This window comes from Gobius niger (genome assembly GCF_951799975.1).
Source record: "Gobius niger genome assembly, chromosome: 2".
Lineage (NCBI taxonomy): Eukaryota > Metazoa > Chordata > Actinopteri > Gobiiformes > Gobiidae > Gobius > Gobius niger.
Genome location: NC_136853.1, coordinates 19,789,054 through 19,810,416, shown reverse-complemented (window position 1 = coordinate 19,810,416; position 21,363 = coordinate 19,789,054). Strand labels below are relative to the sequence as shown.

The window sequence follows — 21,363 nt, the reverse complement described above, 5'->3', positions numbered from 1 at the left end:
AGTCACCACTTTTACTGAAGGAAATAATTCTCATTTGCGTAAAAGGCCCTGTTTCTCTCAGATGGAGAATACAGAGGCCTTCTCTTCCTAACATACACTCCATTACTAGGGCTCCCTAACAGTCAAAAGGGGATTAATCCAACAAAATTACTTTCTCCCAGAGTAATGTGTGTGCACAAGTCACAATATGCACAACAAAATTACCAGCGATGAGCAATGTTCTGACTGCTGTGGAGGGAATTCTTCACAGGTCTACGGCGAAATCTAACAATTGGCTTTTCACTGTGAGAGCCGGGGCCATTACGGTCTCCCTGCTTCCTCTCCAAATGAGGCCGACTGGCAGATGTGCTCCCACCACTGTAGGGCTGCTCTAAATGGTCTTGTTATGCCCTGTTTTGAAAGAGAGAAGAGCGGCCTGTGAGATGTGATGGCAATCTGGAGAATTCGGGATATTTCTCCGTCTGAGCATTTTTAGTCATTAAGTCAGTGAAATTTACGATGGCGGTGGGTTTCTAGCGCGCTGAGGTTTGGCATTATCTATCATTTGTTGGGGGGAAAAAATGCAATGTATAAAGCCAAACATATAAAAATCTGGTGTTGCTGCTTCTTAAGGAAAGACAACTCCACCTCCAGCTACACAGAGCACAAGAGTGAGACTACCAGTTCAGATCTCAGCCTTTTCCTTTGATGTAACTATCATCTGTAATGTGTATGTTTACTGACCTGTTGAGAATACACTGTATAATGAAAATCGCTCGCAACTGTATCCATTTTTTGTAGCTAGAGATGAACGATGGATCTTTTATTTCAGGCTGGAGGCCATGATGTTGAAGTTCATGATGTGTTTTTCTGAGTTTGTTTATAGACTCAAAGTCTGAGAGCATGAGAGTTAAGGCATGCCCCCGTAATTCACGGTTTAAACTTTTTCAAACGCGGCTTTCCGGTGTATTCAGAAGCTGGCCATCTATCAGTGCAAACACAGTGTAAGCTAATATATGCAGCTGTATAAAAGCTTTGTGTCCACCAGAGAGCCAGAGCACAATCTCCCACTGCTTACTTTGGAACTAAAAGTCATTGGCATCAATTAGGGATAATCTTGTTCCGTGATCACAGTTTAATGATTGGTCTGGGAGCTGAGAGAAAAGGAGGTAAGTCGGCATCAATGAGCACAGCGCTTACTGATTGGCCTGTGAAACCCTTTTAGCCCCTCTACTCCAATTACACAGTAAATTCCCATCAATAGACACATTTTATGTCTTCATTTCCTTATTTAGATTTAGTCAAGGGTGGATTAAAAGCACAGTGAGAACGGTTAAATACAATGATGTCTGAGCGATTCAAAGCTGTAAACCAATGCACATAATGAAACTTTTTTTTTTTAAATCCTTGCCTTTAACGTTTTACCGTAAAAGAGAAGGACACACTCCGGTAGCATTTGGAACTCATATTTTCAGTTATTTATATTTTCAAGCATATTTATATTTTCAGCAACTTATCATTAACCCTCTGTGAGACCAAGCATCTTCAGCAGAAGAGCTGCAGGGTGGAAGTGTTGCAGTTGATAAGCTAACACACGCTTGCCATTGTCCAGTTCTTACAGAAAATACAGCTTTAATTGTACCTTAAACATCTTTCATGACTAAAGGTTGCCAGTAACAATTGAAGATCGTAAAATGCACAATGGACATGACATTTATTATTGTATTTGCGTTTATTTTGTTGCTGTGTGTTAAAACTAATTTTGTTTTTGTGTGTTTTTCCATTTTTCAGGCAGTAGTTTTGTGGTCAGCGTGGGCAGCTTCCTGGATGTTTCTAACTGGCTGAATCCAGCCAAGCTGACCCTGTACTACCAGACCAACTCGTCCACTCAGTGGGTGCAGGATTACTGTGGCCAGAGGACCACTGAGCCCTGTGAGCAGCTTTGTGATGAAGACACAGGTGAGGACAGCCACAGAGCTCCTGTCTACTTTATGAGGGATTATTGGCACAACAAAAATGAATCGGGAAATCTGTTACTGTAAAATGTTCAGCGGTTATGGTAAATGATCTCAACTTATATAGCGCTTTTCCACCTATCCGTGGCACCCCACGAACCAGTGCATGGTTTGTTTTATTTTACCTGCGCCTGATTAAATATGTGAAGGCAACAAACACAAATCACAGGCAATAGGCCATTTCTTTAAAGCCTAAGATTTGGATAAGAAGACTGTTTTAGATCTACTTTTTATTTTGAGTAATATTTTTTTTATCACTATTGTTATAATTGTACTTTTTTTTATTAAAGTAATAACGACTGCAGTAGCAGTCATGCTCACGCAGGAAGCTTGTTTGCAAATCAGATTTGCGGTACTAATAACATGCACACTTCTAATGGTACATCAGGTGCAACACAACCACAAAATAGCACTTGCTAATGTTTTGTATTACTCGCAATTTAGCACCTAGAGACTTTTCAGGCGACCAGTTGAGAGATTCTAACAATTTGTATAACATACAGAACATTACTATAATTTAGTGATCCCAAGGGCACATACAGTATGATAATGTATTCCATTATGAATCAGGACACAGGGGGTTTCTGTCAGTAATGGACTGTTGCACTCACCATCGTTCAAGTGTGTCGTAGACTGTGATGTGTGTTGTTATTTTCATAACAGGCTCAGTTAATGTTGGCTCTTTTGTACTGACTAACAAACATTATAAGAAAAAGCAGTGAGTGCTGGATGATGATGTATATCTTCTCCTGAGTGGCACCACTCCCCTGGGGACTCTGTGGCCAAGTAGATAAAGTCTAAGCTCATTATAATGGATTACATCTGTAATGTACGTGAAATTTGCATCTCACTGGTCAAGGGCATGCTGTGGTCTAATGCATTATGTATTAGGGTGTCAGACACTCAATGACGATGATTAGGAAAAAGCTATGTGTTAGCTGAGCGTCTGTGGGAGTATAAGCTCGTATTATTCAAGATCAGTACATCTATTTTCCAGTTGGTTATGAAAATGATTTAACTATGTACATTCAGCATTTTCATTTAATGCTTAATGTGACAAACACTGACAGTCTCTTAACTTCCTTAATGGCTTTCTTGATGGTTACATGTTTTCAGGTACAGTATATTATAGTATAAAGGAACAGGCCACCGTTTTTCCATGCTGAGATGTTCTTTACCTGAGCTTAGACGAGTTGATGCGTACCTGTCTGGTCTTTGTGCGTGCGCTCTGTCACGCAAAAACACCAAGCATGTTGTTAGCATTTAGCCTCTCCTCCTCTCCTCCTATGGGGCCAAATGGGGGTGAAGTTAGAATCGACCAAGCTCTTCCACATTTTCCCTATTTAAACATGGTAAAAAAGGTGGCCTATTCCTTTAAAATGATACTTCTACTTTGAATTTGTAAGGACCTTTAATACAGTATATTACAGTAACAGTGTAACAATAATAATCCATAGTGAAGCTCCTCAAAATCAACAGTGATAAAACCGAGGTTCTGCTCATTAGCAAAAAGTCAATCCAAGCCAAAACCAACAGCTTCACCTTCAGAATTGGCAAAGTTAAGAGTCTGGGCGTCATCCTGGACAGCTCACTCTCTTTCCATGCCCACGTCAGTAATATCACCTGATCTGTATATTTCCATGTCCGGAACATAACCTGCCCCCGCCTTTTCCTCAACCCCACTACAACTGCCATTCTGGTTCACAGTCTTGTTACATCCCGGCTAGATTACAGTAATTGACTCTTTTTCGGTCTCCCCCAATAATCACTCGACAGACTTCAGCTTGTCCAAACCTCTGCCACCCAAATCATCACCAGAACCCTTCTGTTCATCACATCACTCCAGTTCTCCAGCGGCTCCACTGGCTCCCCCTCGAACATCGCATCCAATATAAGATCCTTCTCCTCTCCTTCAAAACTCTTTATAATCTGGCGACCTCCATATCTCACTGAGCTCCTTCATGTGCCGACTCCCTCCCGCACCCTCTGGCCCTCCTCTGGCCCTCAGCTGTCTGGACCCACTGCCCACTTGGAACTCCCTCCCCCCTAAACTCTGTCAAATGACTTCACTGCCCCAATTTAAAGCTCAGCTCAAAACCCACTTATTTAAACAGTCCTACTTTATTGTTGTGTTTGATGCACCCTGCATGGGTGCTTTGAAAGGTGCCGATAAATAAAATGTATTTATTATTATTACTATTATTATTATTATCTCCTTCGGCGTGTGCACAATCCACCCATGCAGGGTGTTGTGACTCCTTTCGTGAGTGTGTGGATGGTGATCAACAAGGCTCTGTTTGTGTAGGAGCTGTCGGCTTGTGCATTACACTAGCTTGAAAATGCAGGGTTTACTCTGGGACTGACCTTGGTTGCCCTCTGTGGGCATGTCCCTATGCCTTTCTTTAGAACTCTGTGAGTTTTCTTATTAAGAGCCTTAAGATTTTCAGGACATGTACCGTAGACCGTCTGGAACAGGTTGCTCTGCTCCCTGCCTAAAAGCCAGTGTCTCCGCTATCTAACACAGATAAGCGAGGCATAATTCTCTGGTAAACAACAGCCAACTGCATTGCAAAGGTTCTATTCCCATTGGGATTCTCTTGGGCTAAGTTAAAAAAGTAGTAGTTGAAGCAGAAGTAGTAGCGCCAGCAAATAGATGTAGTAAAAAGTAGAAGCTGATGTCTTTTTCATTCTTGCCGCTGCTGTAGTCAGTGTTATTGTAATAGTAATTGCTGCCAGCAGTAGCCATAGAGGACAATAGAAATGTGTTGTGAACTGCACATTTCATCGTGTTGCTTGTGCATGTAACTATGCCAATCACCTTAGACACTTAATCCTCTAACAGAATGAGGCTGTGCACCACCTGTAAAGAGCTCAGACAGAAAAACAAAGAACACATTGGGCATTACAGTGTTTCTATCTATTAGTTTCCCCTAAATCCTGCTCACTTCTGTCCTGACAGATGAAGCATTTGCTTTCTAAATCTTTGGTGTCACACTGCAGATCCACTTCATCTCTAACCTGCTGTTCTTCATTTATTACAAACTGTGGTTGGATGATGTTCACACCTGTCAGCTGAAGATTTTAGGCCAGACTTCCCCCCCCTCTATCAACAGAAACATACTGCTTGGTTGATAGAATGTCATCCCTTGGCACTACCTGCATTATTAAACTGCACCCTGTCTGCCTCAATAGTTAATCTGAAATTCAACATTCACAATTTGCTCTGTAGAGCCTGGTACACACTAGGATTCTAAAATATTTTGCCATTTTAAAACGTGATACAAAGACCACACACAGGATATTTTACCCAAATGAATAATCTCTCACTCATATGAGTACACATACTGCATGATTCTGACAAGTGCAAGACAGGATGGGAGGCCACGTGCAGCACATTTCCTACAAAGAATTGAGTCACGCGCGAGACTGCCAAAAGAGTCACCTGATCGAATGTGAGGCTCGCACCATTAGGACCCAAAAACATGGAAAATATTTGAAAGCATCAGCGGGACGTTCTGTCTTTGCATAACAATTGGCAATTCAAGTATTATGATTATGCACAGAATTTAAATGAGCGATTTGATTAAATATAAATGCAGGCCTTGCATATAGTAAGGTACTCAAAATGACTTGTATTCTTTAATTTAGCTTGAGCCATGACTGTGTAGAATGCATGTGGCCTTGACTAGTATTATTCCATATTGAATTAGTAGCATAATAAACCATGGAGTAATCTGCATACAATGTCATGGGTGCGCTTTTCATAGTCAAAGGTAGATCATTAATACAAAAAAGAGAAGAGTGGTCCCCTACCTTGGGGAGATCCACATTACAGAGCTTTTCTGTCAGACAGAAAACCATTGTAGGCGCATTGAGTTGCTTTGTGTATGAAATGCACGGTATAAATAAAGTTGCGTAGCCTTGCTTTGTAAAAAACGTTCTGAATTCTGTGAGATAACTTTGTATGAGTAAAATGGCAGAAGTGGTGAAACCGGAACTCCTCAGTTTCTCAACTGGAATCAGAATTGGTTTTATTGCCATTGTTAGTGGACAGGTTCACGAACTGATTTATATTCTGTTCAATCGTGCAACATGAAACACAGAACATTTAACTTAGGTCACATTTACTCCTAAGACACGGATTGATAATAATAACAATAAAATATTAAAACTTTAAAACTATAAAACTATAAGGGCATGCATAAAGTAGATTAAAATAAAAATGATTAAAAACACAACAACAATTTGACACAGAACAGCGTGAATGCATTTACAGAGGTGTTAGCAGCAGATCTCAGTGCACTAGAGCAGTGCAAATGACAGGTTAATCCGTTCACGAGTCTGATACAGAGTTATTGTTTTGTTTTGTTCATGAGTCTGATTACAAAGGGGAAATACACTCCAGATCAGGGGTGGGCAATTCATTTTCATAAGGGGCCACATGAGGAGCCTGAATTGAGTCGGAGGGCCGCACCAACAATAACTCAAACTTATATCGGGATATAAGTATAATATATCGGGAGTGTATCGCTGGGGTCCATGAACAAAAGCCGTACTTTGCCCAGGTCTGCTCCAGATGGACCGTCGCCTCCTGCCTGAGGGGAGAGGGGTGAATAGTCCGTGTCCAGGGTGAGAAGGGTCAGCTATGATCGACCTGCACTCCTCCGGTCCTGGAGGTGAACAGGTCCTCAAGAGATGGGAGTGGGAGTGTCTGTCAGGGCGATGGGGGCCGGGGGTGCTGTGACTTTCCATATTAAAATATGATTAATATATGATAATGTCCATACTTTTAAAGAGGGGATATTATGCTTTTTTCAGCCACATAGCACCAGTCTATATCACACTACAATGATGACCAAACCTTCTGTTGGTCTGTCAATGCAGTAAATTAGAAGAACTGCCTTGTATAAAATTGCTCTTTCAAAATGGCGGTAGCAAATGACTTGAAATAGGCCCCTGTCTCTTTAAAAACCTCTGACCCTTTCCGACACGCCCCCTCCACACGCTGTCTGTGGCATCACAACAACACTCCGCTTGTCTCAACAGTATTGAAACTACGATTGGTGCATTTTAATTTTTATTGTTGGAAAGGAGCTACTGTTTATCACTTTGTGAACAATGGCCACACAAGATATTATTTGGAGACGAACCTTCCACACCGGACGCTTGGAAGGGGCTCTTGCCTGAAAAATAACTGCTGTTTGGAGGCTCTCTCTTTGCATCTGCCATGCCCTATGGATCTCTAACTATACCCCCATGGACGACACCAGGATCTGCAGGAGCCCATACGATTCAAAGACGGACATTATCTGTGCAGGTGGACAATGGTTTTTCGAGGTTACCCCGTTAGCTTGTTATAATCGACTACAGCTCATTGTTGATGAAAAGTCTGCAATAAACCACAAATGTGTAAAGCCAGGCCCATTGTGTGATCATCGTAAAGGCTGCTTCGAGTAGTTGCTGCTTTATTGACGTTATTTGTGCATAATATGCTGCCTGTTTTCAATGAATGTTGTGAAGGTGAAGGTTGTTAGCTTGTCGCGGCTAATAGTGCCTTAGCTCCGGGAGAACACCACTCGGCTACGACTCACTGTAGATGAAATGTGAGCAATAAACTACGAAATCAACAAGCCAGGCTCCGTGTGTCATCATCATAAAGGCTGCTTCAAGCAGTTGCCTGTTTTAGTGACGTTTTCAATGCATAATATGCTGCTTGTATTCAGTGAATTTTCCCTTTAGCTTATCGCGGCTAGCTTGTTAGCTCCGGGAGAAAGCCACTCGGCTATGACCCATTGTAGATGAAATGTGAGCAATAAACTACAAACTCAACAAGCCAGGCTCCGTGTGTGATCATCTTAAAGGCTGCTTCAAGCAGTTGCCTGTTTTAGTGACGTTTTCAATGCATAATATGCTGCGTGTATTCAGTGAATTTTCCCGTTAGCTTATCGCGGCTAGCTTGTTAGCTCCGGGAGAAAGCCACTCGGCTATGACCCATTGTAGATGAAATGTGAGCAATAAACTTCCAAATCAACAAGCCTGGCTCCGTGTGTGATCATTATTAAACGGTTCTTTATGTGTGTGGTGGTTTTATTGACTTTATGTGTGCATATTTCTCGTTTTCACGTGATGACTCGAGGTTTAGCTTAGCATTAGCTTTCTCCGGAGGCTCTGTGCATCATCAAGGCCCAGCGCAGAACCAGACACTGAAATAAGTGTTCTTGTCACCGGTTTTAATCCTGGGTGTTTCGGTAACAGAAACACTGATGTGTGTCTTTGTAAAAGTTTCAGAACTGCTGTAACTCCGGTTCACAACACATGAAGCTAATCCTCCATGATGACTCTGTTTACATCTTAGGGCTAGACACTGCGGGGAGGGGGTTCTGCTGAGGAGCAGTGGTTGGTTACTCAGCTGGTGACGAAAGGTCGGAGGCGTATCCTGGAGGTCGAGGGCGTTTCCTGAAGGAATCAGGCGTTTTATCCCTAAAATGGCTGCCATCGGAGTTTCTACAGATTACTCGAAAATACGTGAATGTGCTAAGGCAACACTTCAGGCATGTTTTTAATGAGGGAATGACTTAATAACATGATGTAAAGCTTGAAAAAGTCCATTTTGCATAATACCCCCCCTTTAAAGGAACAGGCCACTGTTTTTCCTTCACTTCACCCCGTTTGGAGCTATATGAATATACTGGGAGAGGCCAAATGCCAACAACATCTTTGGTCTTTTTGCATGACTGAGGGACACAGTTCTATCATACTGTGATATGTTCTTACCTGAGCTTAGATGAGTTGATACATACCTGTCTGGTCTTTGTGCCCATGGAAGAGCATTGTAGCTTCAAACTTCAACCCCCGTTTGGAGCTATAGGAATATGCTGGGCGAGGCCAAATGCTAACATCATCTTTGGTCATTGTGTGTGACTGAGCGTACGAACAAAGACCAGACAGGTATGCATCAACTCGTCTAAGCTCGGGTAAGAACATATCTCAGCATGAAAAATCGGTGGCCTGTTCCTTTAAGTCATCCATCAGTGAGTCATCCATCAGTCATTTGTATGTGTGGAGTGTCCTGTGTGCATGCTGAAACATTGTTTTCCTGAAAATATTTACATATTTGTGAATTGATCATTTTCTCCATAACTTTGCTAAGTGCAGGAAGGATACTAGTAATTCTGACCATTGAAAGGAAAGAATGGTTGTTGTGACGGTCAGCTCTCTCACATCTGGTCTGATCGTGACCAAAGGCCAAAAACAAATCAGCCACCAGGAAAACCCAGATGGCTATTCCAGCCCCGAGTAACCTGGCCCCCCCCCCAGAGGGGAGTTTCCTGATGGGCTGTAGTTACAGTTGCATCACATAAATCAAACACATTTCTTAGTTTTGATTTGAGGCTTTGGAGGAACTCTTATTGTCTTATTGCCCAACTCTTATTGGGAAGAGTCAAATTGGACTCAAAATCGGCCTAGAAATTCTCTAGTGTGCCCCTAGCTTTACCACTCAATGCCACAGTTGGCATTGAGTGGTTTAGGCTGCCAAATATGTGAGCTGAACTGCATCGCATGAGTAAACTTCTCACTTTTCCATCAGTTTGAGCCATAAAACATGAAGTATAAACTTTTAATGGTCTGGATTTGCTTCTCGGCATGATCACAAACAAGGTATCTTTCCACTATGTTGCTATCGCCTGCCAATGTTACGCTAGTTGAATGACTGTGGAATGGCAGCCATTGGACCAGTGCATATTCGATCCCCCACCTTCACATCCACACTCTTGCCTCACCACGGCCTTATCTGCAAAATGACAGATGCAGGGGATGGCAGGGAACGTGGATGATGCAAGTGCAGTACTCTTGGCAATCCAACTGAAAAAGATTGTGTTGGCACAAAACAGGAGAGCATATTTTGGGTTCACATTTTAGGAGGTTATGATGCCATGCTCTGATAGAGGGCAGGGGGCTAATATAACTCTAAGCAAGAAATGCTGTATAAATAGAAACTCATTTAAAATATCCCAGCAGAAAATCCAGAAAATGTTTATTATGATTTGTTTATTAAATTGTGATTTGGTGCTGCATTATTAACAGCATTCAAATCAAAAGCACAATATTATCAGTAGAGGCTACGAAGCTATTTAAACCTCCCGTCCCGTGGAGGACGTGTGGAGCATCAGCTGGGCTAAGGTTTGCACTGTTCTCTGTCCAAAGAGAAGGGACACAGGTACACATCCATTTGTGTCGGCTGTACACAAAGCTGTTCTTATTTCAATCTTCACTCTACATTTATGCTTCCACACGTTTCTCATCTCCAGCCCGTGTTATCAAAGTTATCACCAGAAGGCGATGGAAGCGCATCAGAAATTTGACCAAAACGGGAGTAAGGCAGGGACCGAAACAACACGTCATTAGTACGGCTGAAACAACTAATCGATTAATCCACAACTAATCGATTATATGAGATGAACAATTTTTATTTTTGATGGAAACCTACTTTGTTTTTTAAAGTTAGTGTATATAGTGTTTTGTACATTGAAAATTTCATAATATCTGTCCGTGTCTCATCCAATTAGAAATCAGAATTGGCACTCCAAAAACACTCACTTTAAGTTTACTCCATCAACATGTCCTCAAGCGGCACCACTTTATGTCATTGAAAAAAAAAACAACCGATTAATCAACTACCAAAATAATTGTTAGCAGCCCTAGTCGCCAGTTACAATGTTTTCTACAATTCAATTACTGAAGTAGTGTCAAGAAAAGTAGGTAAAGTGGTGATGTTGTACTCGTTTGTGCCACTTCTCTTGTTGAGCTGTGTGCAGAAGTGTCCCCAGCGGCGAGCTCATGTACCGTTCCGTTGCTATGACTCCCACACACTCCAGATAAATGGAGCGACTGACAAAAGCCGTCCGTCTGGGGGTGCCCATGGTGCAGTTCATAAGGTGGAAGAAAACATAGACGAAAAGGCGGAAGTAACCTGGAAGTTTTTTTTGTGCCATTGAGCACAGGGTTTAAAATCAATAGACACCATTTTGAATCTTGAATCTAAGATGTCACATGACCACAAGCTGTTGTGTAGGAATTATCAGCACTGATTCCGTCCCCTATCCCCCACTCACACTCTCACTCAACCTGGCCTATTGTAAAAGAAAAAAAAAGAAATTGGTAGGGGAAGCCAGAGCAACTGAAAGAAACCTGGGCTGACCCATGGGAGGAATTATCTGGATACAGATGATACACAGCATAATAGGTGATATTTATTGGCGAGAAACTTGTCTTACTATTTCAGAAACTGTTGACGTAGTGGGATTTCCACATTTCTCAGAGAAGGGACCCAAAAAATGAAATTCAGTGTTCTGTGGTGCTTGTTCAACCCAGAGGTTAGATAGTGTCTGCTGACTGGTGCAGATGATAGATCGCCGACAGACACTCAAACCAGGTCATAACTCACTGGAAAGGCATAAAGAATGATAGGCTGTGATGTTACATTTTTGTGTTCATTCTAAATTCAGAAGACTGATCATTTGCACAAATGTCAAATCAATATGCAAACCACGGCACATTAGAAGACATAGGATTATAGGATTTGATGTAGCAACCCTTTCAGGAAAAGCATGGAAAAAGGAGGATAACAAAACTAGGCCGGGAAGAAAGCTGTGGATGAATGTAAATTATATGGTAATTATGAATCCTTGTGTTTTGTGAATGAAATAATTCATATGCAGATAAACTCACATTCAGACAAAGACATTATCATTTTTTTACGAGTTCCCGTAACAACGTCACCGTGCCTGTGTATTGGTATTCCTATGCTGTACATTATGCATTGTTTCACAGCTCCCATATGGGCAAAAAAACAACAACAAACAAACACCAGCACCTCCTCCATCTATCATCATAACTAACCCCCATAAAGACCCACGGACCACCTCCACTGCCTCTGTTTCCCCTTATTTATGACCACTTCCACAGCCTCCTGCCTTTGCTCATCCAAACAGATCCTCCTACCTTATTTGTAGTCATCCACTATACATGCATGTACTTGTACACAAAAAAAATCCCTCTGGTAAAAAAAGAAATGATGACAAATGTGCCCAAGGTCTGAAAATGTCTCCTTATGGAAATTGTATAACAAGCACTAGGACAACAATAACTCCTCTGCGCCCATGCCATGAACCTTGAAATTGTAAAATCACCCACGCAGACACACACAAATAACTACAGTATGGATAACATTATGAATCACTTTGAATGGCCAGTGCGAGGAAGTGCACTTTTGCTGAGAAATTGTACTCAGAACTTGTACTGAGAAATTGTCACTTTCAAGATACATACACATATATTGCAGAACATATGCAGCAATCTCACATCTCAAGGCTATTTGACGAAGAGCGAACCCACAGTTACTATCAGTTACATGCAGCAGGGCAGAAGGGGAACATAATGACCAATTTGGGCCCGGCCCTTCTGCGTGAGAACCACTAACCATTTGCCACTGTCAGACTGGGGTTTAGGACGACAATAGTCTATTTTCCCCACTTTTTAAAATGGTAAATGGTCACATTCTGTCACCTCTGGTCCCACAGTTTGGGAACCCCTGATTTAAAACTAACTGAAACTTGCTCCTGATGGTTATTTCTGCCTTGCCACTGAGAATTAGCCTGACAGTAATTTGTTTTAGACTGTGCACATTCAGAGAACTAGAGTTACTGAAGGTAACTGTGCTCAATGAGAACCGTGTGGATGCAACTCTCATTTGAGACAAATACAGTATGTACAACGTTTTTTCTCTCTCCTTCTCGCCATACTACTGTCCTGACACTTGTCCTGAGACAACTAGAGGATAGTTTAAATGAGTGTGTGGTCAATGCAGCCCCGAGTCCGAGTAGAAAAAAGATGAGACGGGAGAAAGCCACATGCGAGGCGAGCAGAGACCGAGCAACTAGGGACGCGAGCAGAGAGGCACTCACAGGGGGAAGGCTCTCTCCTGCTCATCCACTTCAGCAGACTGCTCCATGTTGGTGTATATGGCGAAGTAGGCGGAGAGTGAGTGAGCGCTGCCAGAGCCTGTAGCCATCACAACGCGTTCATTAATCTGCGAAACAGCACCGTCATTTGACTGAGATGCGAGGCCCTTGCGGCTGCGGGGGCAACTTGCGTAGTCTGCGCATAGGAAAAAACGGCTCTTGCAGAAAGTCAACCGATCCAATCAGAGTGACTTAGCACTTCCGCATGCTGCTGGGGCTAACATGGGGCTAGGGTTAGCTGTGAAGTTGTGATTGTGCGACCTGCAAATGACAACTCTAAAGATGGTTTGCCTTGGCCTGGCATCAACAAAGAAGTTGTTCTCGATAGCATCCTCCTTGCTTGATGCTATGTTACCGCTATAAGCTCATGCTAATCATTCTGAAGTCCTGGTAGGCGATTAAAGAAATTCAGAGAAACAATAGATGGTACCGTGAAAAATCATCCCAAACCCTTCTCCCGAGCCACTAGTGTCCCCCGCCAAGTTTAATTCTGGCACTCTGCCTTCGTCACACCCTCTGATTGGCTACAGTTAATACGTCCACTTGAAGCTGCTTCACCCAGCTTCCTGTCCAGACTACTCACCGCAGTGTGGCTGACCAGGCTATTCATGTGGTACCAACTGTTGCAATAGACTGTTCATTTCAATTGGGCTTTAGCAATGCATTTACGGTGGGCATTGTTTCTGGTGTAGACATAGTTTATACTTAGTTTAGACACAAGTTAGGCCAATTTTAGTCTTGATCAACTCTGGACATGTTGTTTGAAAGCTTAGATTTTTCACAATTCAACAGTTTGAGACTGTAAGACTGTAGCATTATTATTCAAGATTGGCCCATCAACACCACCTTATGATGGTGTGTATAGCGTTAAACATGCTGGCCTTCATCTGGGATCAATCATCTCTGTGTTAAATCTTTGAAATATCAATAAATACAACCTATTTTGACTGTAATTCCCGAATCACATCAGCCCAGGTAGTTACTTTCTGGCACATTTTCCTTCGAGTTAATTAGTGCTATTACACCTCAATATTTCCAACCTGATATGCTGGTGTCAGTACAATTTTAACATGCGAAAGTGGCACTTATTTAACATCTGTTACTTGTCACATCCTCATTAACAACTGTGGAGGCTGTGCTGTCTTCTTGGTGTCTTTAAGAACGTGCATCCCGACATCTTTAGAAATGTATTATCTTTGTCATATGAACTAAGATAAGTTGACAGCGCGTAACATTGCCTTGAGAAATATGTGGTAAAACTTATTTCCTATTGTAAGTTTGTGTTTGCTTTTCCCATTCTTGCAACTTGACACTTTCAAGGTGTGACTCGACTACTATACAACTACTGTCTAGTTAGTTGGTGATGGAAAAGTAGCAATAAATGAATTGACAAAAACTATATGTTAGAGGTTTGTTCTGAATGTGCTGAACAGAATCCATATCGTGATATTGTATTATTATTTATGTGAAATGTTCTGCAAAGTACACACACTTTTATTTAAATCAAGATGCCTTTATATAGGACTATTTTAGAATGTATAGAATAGAAAAACGTTATTGTCTCCCATTACAACAATAGCAGAAATGTGTCTTTGGGCTGCTCTTTCATACAGCAAGGCATCAGCACAGCCTATAATAAAAACGCAGGACTACTCAGGATAAGCACCCAATTTAGTAGCACATTACACTCTACTCTCTTCGCCTCCATTTACGCTGAACTATCCTTTTCTACTTACACCCGCCCCAAGAAAGTGGAAGACCAACTCTGAAGAAAAACAAGAACATATCCTTTTGTCCCGCGCTGTGAGCCAGGTCTTGCCCTGAATGAATAGAGTTGGCCCCAGACCTCAGGCTCCCACGGCTCACCCAAAAGGAGTCACAAACAACACACACGTCTGAACTGGTTTGAAAAAGTGCCTGCAACTTGCAGAGAAATAAAGTGAGTTCAACGCTGGGACAAATACTTCTTCTTCCTCTCGATTTGGGCTTTTAGTATTTGTGTTTGTTTTTTGTATTGTTGTATTACTGATGACCGAATCATTCAAGAGACAGCCTGCTCTTGTGCAGCTGCTATAGTCCACTGTAAAGTGTCTTTGAATTCACTTTCAGATGTTTATAATCTTTTGAGGAGGTTGATTATTTTCAAAAATGTTATTGTGCTGTGCGTGTGATGTCCCATTACTGTATGCCATGTTGTTGAGGGAGTGGAAAACACCATCGTGAGCACAAGGAATAATATTGCCTATGCGAGCTGTAATCAGCTGACAACTGACATGAGCGATGTTGTTGACTCGGTCGTATAATATAATTAGCCACAGACCATGATTTGTAGCTATTTGTAATGGGGGCTGTTACAATTAACTCTTAGGGGCTAAACGTTTGTACATGCTAATTGTGTTGATACTTGCCAGGGCCGGCCCTGGGCATAGGCGACCCAGGTGGCCGTCTTGGGCAGTATCTGCTGGAGGGGGTAAATTGAGCTTTATTTCTAATTTGGGGGCCATGACTCCGACTTTGCCAACTTTCGTAGACAACTGCACGGAGAGTGATAGACACTTGTTTTGTGTTGGAAACTAGAGATTTCAAGCTTTCAGATGGGCCCTGGTCGCCTCCAGCGAGCTGTGTAACATTGCTGTGACAATTCGTAAATTATTGCTATTGCCTGCAATGTGCAAACCATCCACCAGGGGGTGCTGTAGAACCTTCAGCACCCTGGGTTCCCAAACAATGTTGGGTAAAAGTCTGCTACATGGAAACACGGCATTGGATATGTGGTTCGAAATCCGATATGTATCTGATCGTTTGCGATACGACTTCTGAACGGCCGACACGATATCGGCCAAAGTCGATGGAAGCGGATTGGAAAACACAGCTGGTGGTTCTCATCATCATCACACCTACAAATGCACAATATATAATAATGATCATTAAGAATGCTGTAAGAATATTCCAATCATAGTTAAAATAAGAGCTGGCCATGTAAACATGAAGAACAGGAGAATATTGTGCCATTCTTGTAAACACAGTTGTTTAAACTGCAAGAACATTAACTACCAACATCTTCTTTGTGGTCTGTATAAAACATACAAATTAAATAATGTGCTTACCTTTGTGTGTCAGTGACGAGGCTGCCTTTATTACTCATCACAGTGATGAGATGTTACTCACAGGGAAGGGAAACCAGTGTTGGCGCCAAGAGTACCTACTATATGGTCTGTGTTAAAGTGTGGGTTTTCATATAAAACAGGAGTTCATATTCTTTGCCTGGCCCAACGGGGTCGGCATTTATTGAACTCCTGTTTTATATGAAAACCCACACTTTAACATGGTGGCAGCGGTGGGATTCGAACCCACGCCCCCGAAGAGACTGGAGCACCGACTAACAGCAAACGGACTAAAAGTGGATCCGGACAAGGTTCGTGCTATTGAACACATGCCGAGACCCACAGATGTGAAGGCGGTACAGAGACTGTTAGGTATGGTAAACTACTTGGCTAAGTTTTGCCCGCACCTTTCAGACCAATGTGAAGTTTTGCGACAGTTGACACATAAGGACACAGACTGGGACTGGACGGAGCAGCATGAGAATGCTTTTGTGAAACTAAAAATGACTATTGCAGATGCTCCTGTTCTGAAGTACTACTGCCCAGAGGAGGACCTGGTAGTACAATGTGATGCATCGAACACAGGTTTGGGAGCTGCACTCATGCAAAAGGGTAAGCCCATTGCTTATGCAAGCAGAGCACTCACACAAACTGAGCGGGGTTATGCCCAGATTGAGAAAGAGTTTCTAGCTATGGTGTTCAGTGTTGAGAAGTTTCACCAGTACACGTATGGTCGCAAAGTTACTGTCCAGTCTGACCATAAGCCATTAGAGACCATAGTTAGGAAACCTCTTTTGAGTGCACCCAAGAGACTTCAAAGAATGATGCTACGCATTCAGAAATACGACCTGACTGTAGTGTATGTTCCTGGCAAAGACATGTTACTAGCTGACACTTTAAGCAGAGCATATCTCCCAGAATGCCCATCTTTAAGCTCTGTAGAAACTGAAATAGAGACTGTTAATATGGTGCAACACCTACCCATTTCAGGCGACAGTCTAAGCCAAATCAGGACAGCTACAAAAGATGACAAAACTTTACAAACTTTAATCAGACTGATGAAGCAGGGATGGCCATCAGACAAAAGGGCCATACCACTGGAAATCAAACCCTACTTCTCATTCCAGGAAGAATTGAGTCATCAGGATGGCATTGTGTTTCGAGGTGAACGTGCGGTTATTCCATCATCTCTGCAGAAGGACATCACCCGTCGCCTGCACTCCTCACATATCGGTGCAGAAGGATGTCTTCGACGAGCCAGAGAATGCGTCTACTGGATTGGCATGAACGACCACATAAAGACACACATAGCTCACTGTGATATCTGCAGGACAGTGGACGACAAACAGCACAGAGAAACGCTTAACCCACACAATGTGCCAAGCAGGCCATGGGCCAAAGTAGGCGTGGACCTATTTCACTTCGACAACAAAAACTACCATGTAACAGTTGACTACTATTCCAACTTTTGGGAAATAGACTTTTTGCCAGACACAAAATCTACTACAGTGATAAAGAAGCTAAAGTCACATTTTGCTAGATACGGCATTCCCAACACAGTAGTCTCAGACAATGGACCTCAATATTCATCTCAAGAGTTCCAAAGATTCAGCCAACTGTGGGAGTTTGACCACAAAACCTCATCGCCAGGTTACCCACAGAGTAACGGCAAGGCAGAGTCTGCCGTTAAAACTGTAAAGAGACTGTTGCACAAAGCCAAAGATTCTGGACAAGACCCCTATCTCGCACTCTTGGACCATCGCAACACACCGTCACAAGGACTGGAGAGCAGCCCAGCTCAAAGACTGCTGAGCCGTCGTACAAGGACTCTGCTACCTGCGAGAAGCAGCCTTCTCCAGCCTAAAGTGGTTCAAGCTGAACAGGCACTATTGGACAACCAACAGCGTCAATGTGCATACTACAACCGATCAGCCAGGGATCTAGACGCCTTACGACCAGGTGACACTGTAAGGGTACAGCCTTTTGAGCCTCACACCAAATGGAAGCTGGGCAAGGTGAAAATACCGGTTGACGCTAGATCCTATGAGATTGAAATGGATTCGGGTGCAGTTCTCAGGAGGAACCGTAGACACCTCAGACGCGCTCATGTTGTTCCTCAAACAGAGGCTGTTGACATAGAGACTGTTCACACCCCAGATACCCAAACAGACACTGTAATAGTCCAGCTGAACCCTCAAACTCAGAGCGAGATGCCAAAGACAACCAGATGTGGTAGAGTTGTTCGTCAGCCGCAGCGCTACAAGGACTTTACTAATTAAATGGGCGTTTCTGGGTTAAAAAAAAAAAAAAAAAAAAAAAAAAAAAAAAAAAGACAGTGTTTTGAGAAGTTGAAGCCATTGTTTTATTTTGGTAATGTTTAAGAGAAATGTGTTGCTGAAAGACAGAAAGAAAAAAGGAACTTTCTAAAAGAGAAAGGATGTAACAATATGTAATATTGTATGTTGAGCATGTTGATAGGCAAAACATTACATGTAGCTCCACAATCGATCTGAAATTTTACAATATCTTTCCCTAGGAGCATACCTGCAAACAACTGGGTGTCTTTACCTTTGTTAGAGTCAACAGCGTTTACATTTTCACTGTCTGCTAAATCTCTAACACACAGTATGTCCTCATATTCACTTTCACATTCAGTAACATTGTGCACAGATTTCTTCTTCCTTGGGTCAATGCGGGCTCTACACTTAGCCGCAAAGTGGTTTTCCTTACCACACTTTTTGCATTTCTTTCCAAATGCTGGACATTTCTGTTTGCTTCTCTCATGCGTCTTGCCGCAAAACTTGCAATCCACGGTGCTTTCCTTCTGCTGGAAGCGCGAAGCTCCTTGCACTGCGTGAACTTCTTCCACTGCGTGCCCCGCTATGGCCCTGCAGTTTTCCCGCGACAACTCAGCAGCTCTGCAAAGTTGAATGCAAGTGTCCAAAGACATGGCCTTCTCCCGTAGTAGTCTCTCTCGCATGTTACTGCTGTTAATCCCACATACGACCCTGTCACGAATGAGCGAGTCTCTCAACGTCCCAAAGTTGCATGTTTTTGCGAGCAACTTCAGTTCAGTAGCATAGCCATCTATGGATTCACTGGCACCCTGATTTCTGGTGAAGAATTTGTACCGCTCCACTGTCTCGTTCACAGTCGGACTGCAGTAGTTATCGAACTTTTCAAAAATGTCTTTTATCTTCCAGTCCGATTTCGCTGTGTCTCCCATTAACGTATCCAGTAGCTCTCTGCCGCTCTCACCGACCAGATAACTGAAGAGCCTGACCTTTTTCTTCTCGTCATCCTCGGCAACAGTTAATCCAATGTACAGTTCAAACTCGTCTCTCCAAGACTTCCACGTTTTCGACAGGTTACTGGAGTCCAGACACAACGTCTGTGGAGGTCTAAGTCCGTCCATGCCGTTAGCGTTAGCTTGTTCACTTCGATGCTAATCCACGCTACACTTAGCACTTTACCGTCTTCGGACTCCGGCGCCTCCGCAACAACTCACAAAACTTGGGCAAAAATCCGTTGCCGCTGCCACCATGTTAAAGTGTGGGTTTTCATATAAAACAGGAGTTCAATAAATGCCGACCCCGTTGGGCCAGGCAAAGAATATGAACTCCTGTTTTATATGAAAACCCACACTTTAACAGTCTGAATCTGATTTTGAATGAATCCCTTTATTTAGCCCGGTCTACTTGGGCTGATTTTAGTCTCTGGTTTACATGCTCACAGATTGAATTTGTCATTCACTGATCCTCTGCCTCAGTGAGCGTCCATCCGAGACCCGTGGAGTGTGGAGGCTGTATGTCCTCCACATCTACAGTGACTGCACTGTTACAGCAGTTACAGTATTGTAGAAAAGCTTTTAGTTACTTTAATGTGTTTTTCCCCACAAAGCCTTACAGGTATGACATGCAAAATGAGAAAACGTAGAAACTTTGTAAAAATGAAATTAAAAAACTTTAGAAACTACTAATTGTATGACAGAAACTCATCGAATGAAGAGAGAGACATGTCGAATGTGGGGCAGCAGATAGTTGTATTTATTAAAAAGGCTTCAAAAATCATTACAGGAAAAAGGCTTGAATAAAACTGGATTCATACCCACAAAACTCTACAATCTCACTTGACTGCAAAAGTTTTAGCATGACATTACTTTTTATATTTTCCCAAGCACATTATTCATGTTTACAGATAACAATTTGTTTATTCATTGGTCCAAGTTTGCTGCAGTCACAGTGTCTTCGCTTTGCCAAGAATATTCAGTAAAAAATAATGCTCCGAACACTTGCGGGGAAGTGTTTAACAGCAGCGGACAAAAGTTATCATGCCCTGATGACCTCACATTCCTCTGTCAGTCTCTCTGAGGCCGGAATTTACACCATATGGTGCAGATTCCCTACAGTTATAGTAAATGGAAACGTGTTATAATAAAGTATTTCATTTTCAGTTGATTAGTTTATAATCTATAATCATATCTTTTGGTGATACAATGATTGTACATTTGTTTAAAGTATCTTAATTTCATTAAATACCACAGCAGCAATAATAAATGGCAGGTTAACAATACCAACACTCACTGGTGGTACTTCAAGACCCTAAAATTTTTTGAGGTGGTACTCGGGGTGAAAAGTTTGAGATCTTTGGCATCGAGGAATGACCATTTACTCAGTTCTGGCTGGTGCAGTATGAAATGTAAAAGGTGATGTATGGATATTGTGTGGAATATTAGTTGCTGTAGAAACCATCATGTCGTGAGGAGCGCTCCTGGTTATAGTCAGCTTCTGTCTCTCATCTCCAATAAATCAAAGACACACTCGGGCATTTTCATCCGCAAATCGTAGAATGTAAATGCCTCGCCTTGTATTTGTCAGGAAGAAGGGGAAACGGCAAAATGTCAACACTATTTATACTCTGAGCTGAGTCTGACTGCTAATAAAATGCCTATTCAAGCCTGTGGGCTGGATAAGAAGAGTTATATGGAAATGGTGAATGTGATCTGAATGCTATCTGCAAATAGGGGGGGGTTGCTAAGCACTTCCTCAGGGCATTACAGCACTTAAGAAAACACATGTGGATTGAATGCATATAAAATGCACCATAATTTAAAAGGGGATGTTGCTCAGAGTTAAAAGAAATGCACAATCTTTACATTTTGGACAGTCAGTTTAAAAAAAACAAAGCAATGTCACTAGCAGAGAAAATAACTGTCGGATGAAGTCACGGGAACTGGTCTTTGCT

The 21,363-nt window shown here is 42.3% G+C and overlaps 1 protein-coding gene across 1 annotated transcript in view; it reads left to right on the top strand.

The window, feature by feature from the left end:
- The window catches only part of astn2 (astrotactin 2), a 294,590-nt gene that overhangs the window by 161,593 nt on the left and 111,634 nt on the right, over nucleotides 1-21,363 (top strand). The window contains exon 7 of the mRNA XM_079580868.1: nucleotides 1,771-1,938. Coding sequence (XP_079436994.1) covers nucleotides 1,771-1,938 — 168 coding nt within the window. The remainder of the gene's footprint in view (nucleotides 1-1,770; nucleotides 1,939-21,363) is intronic.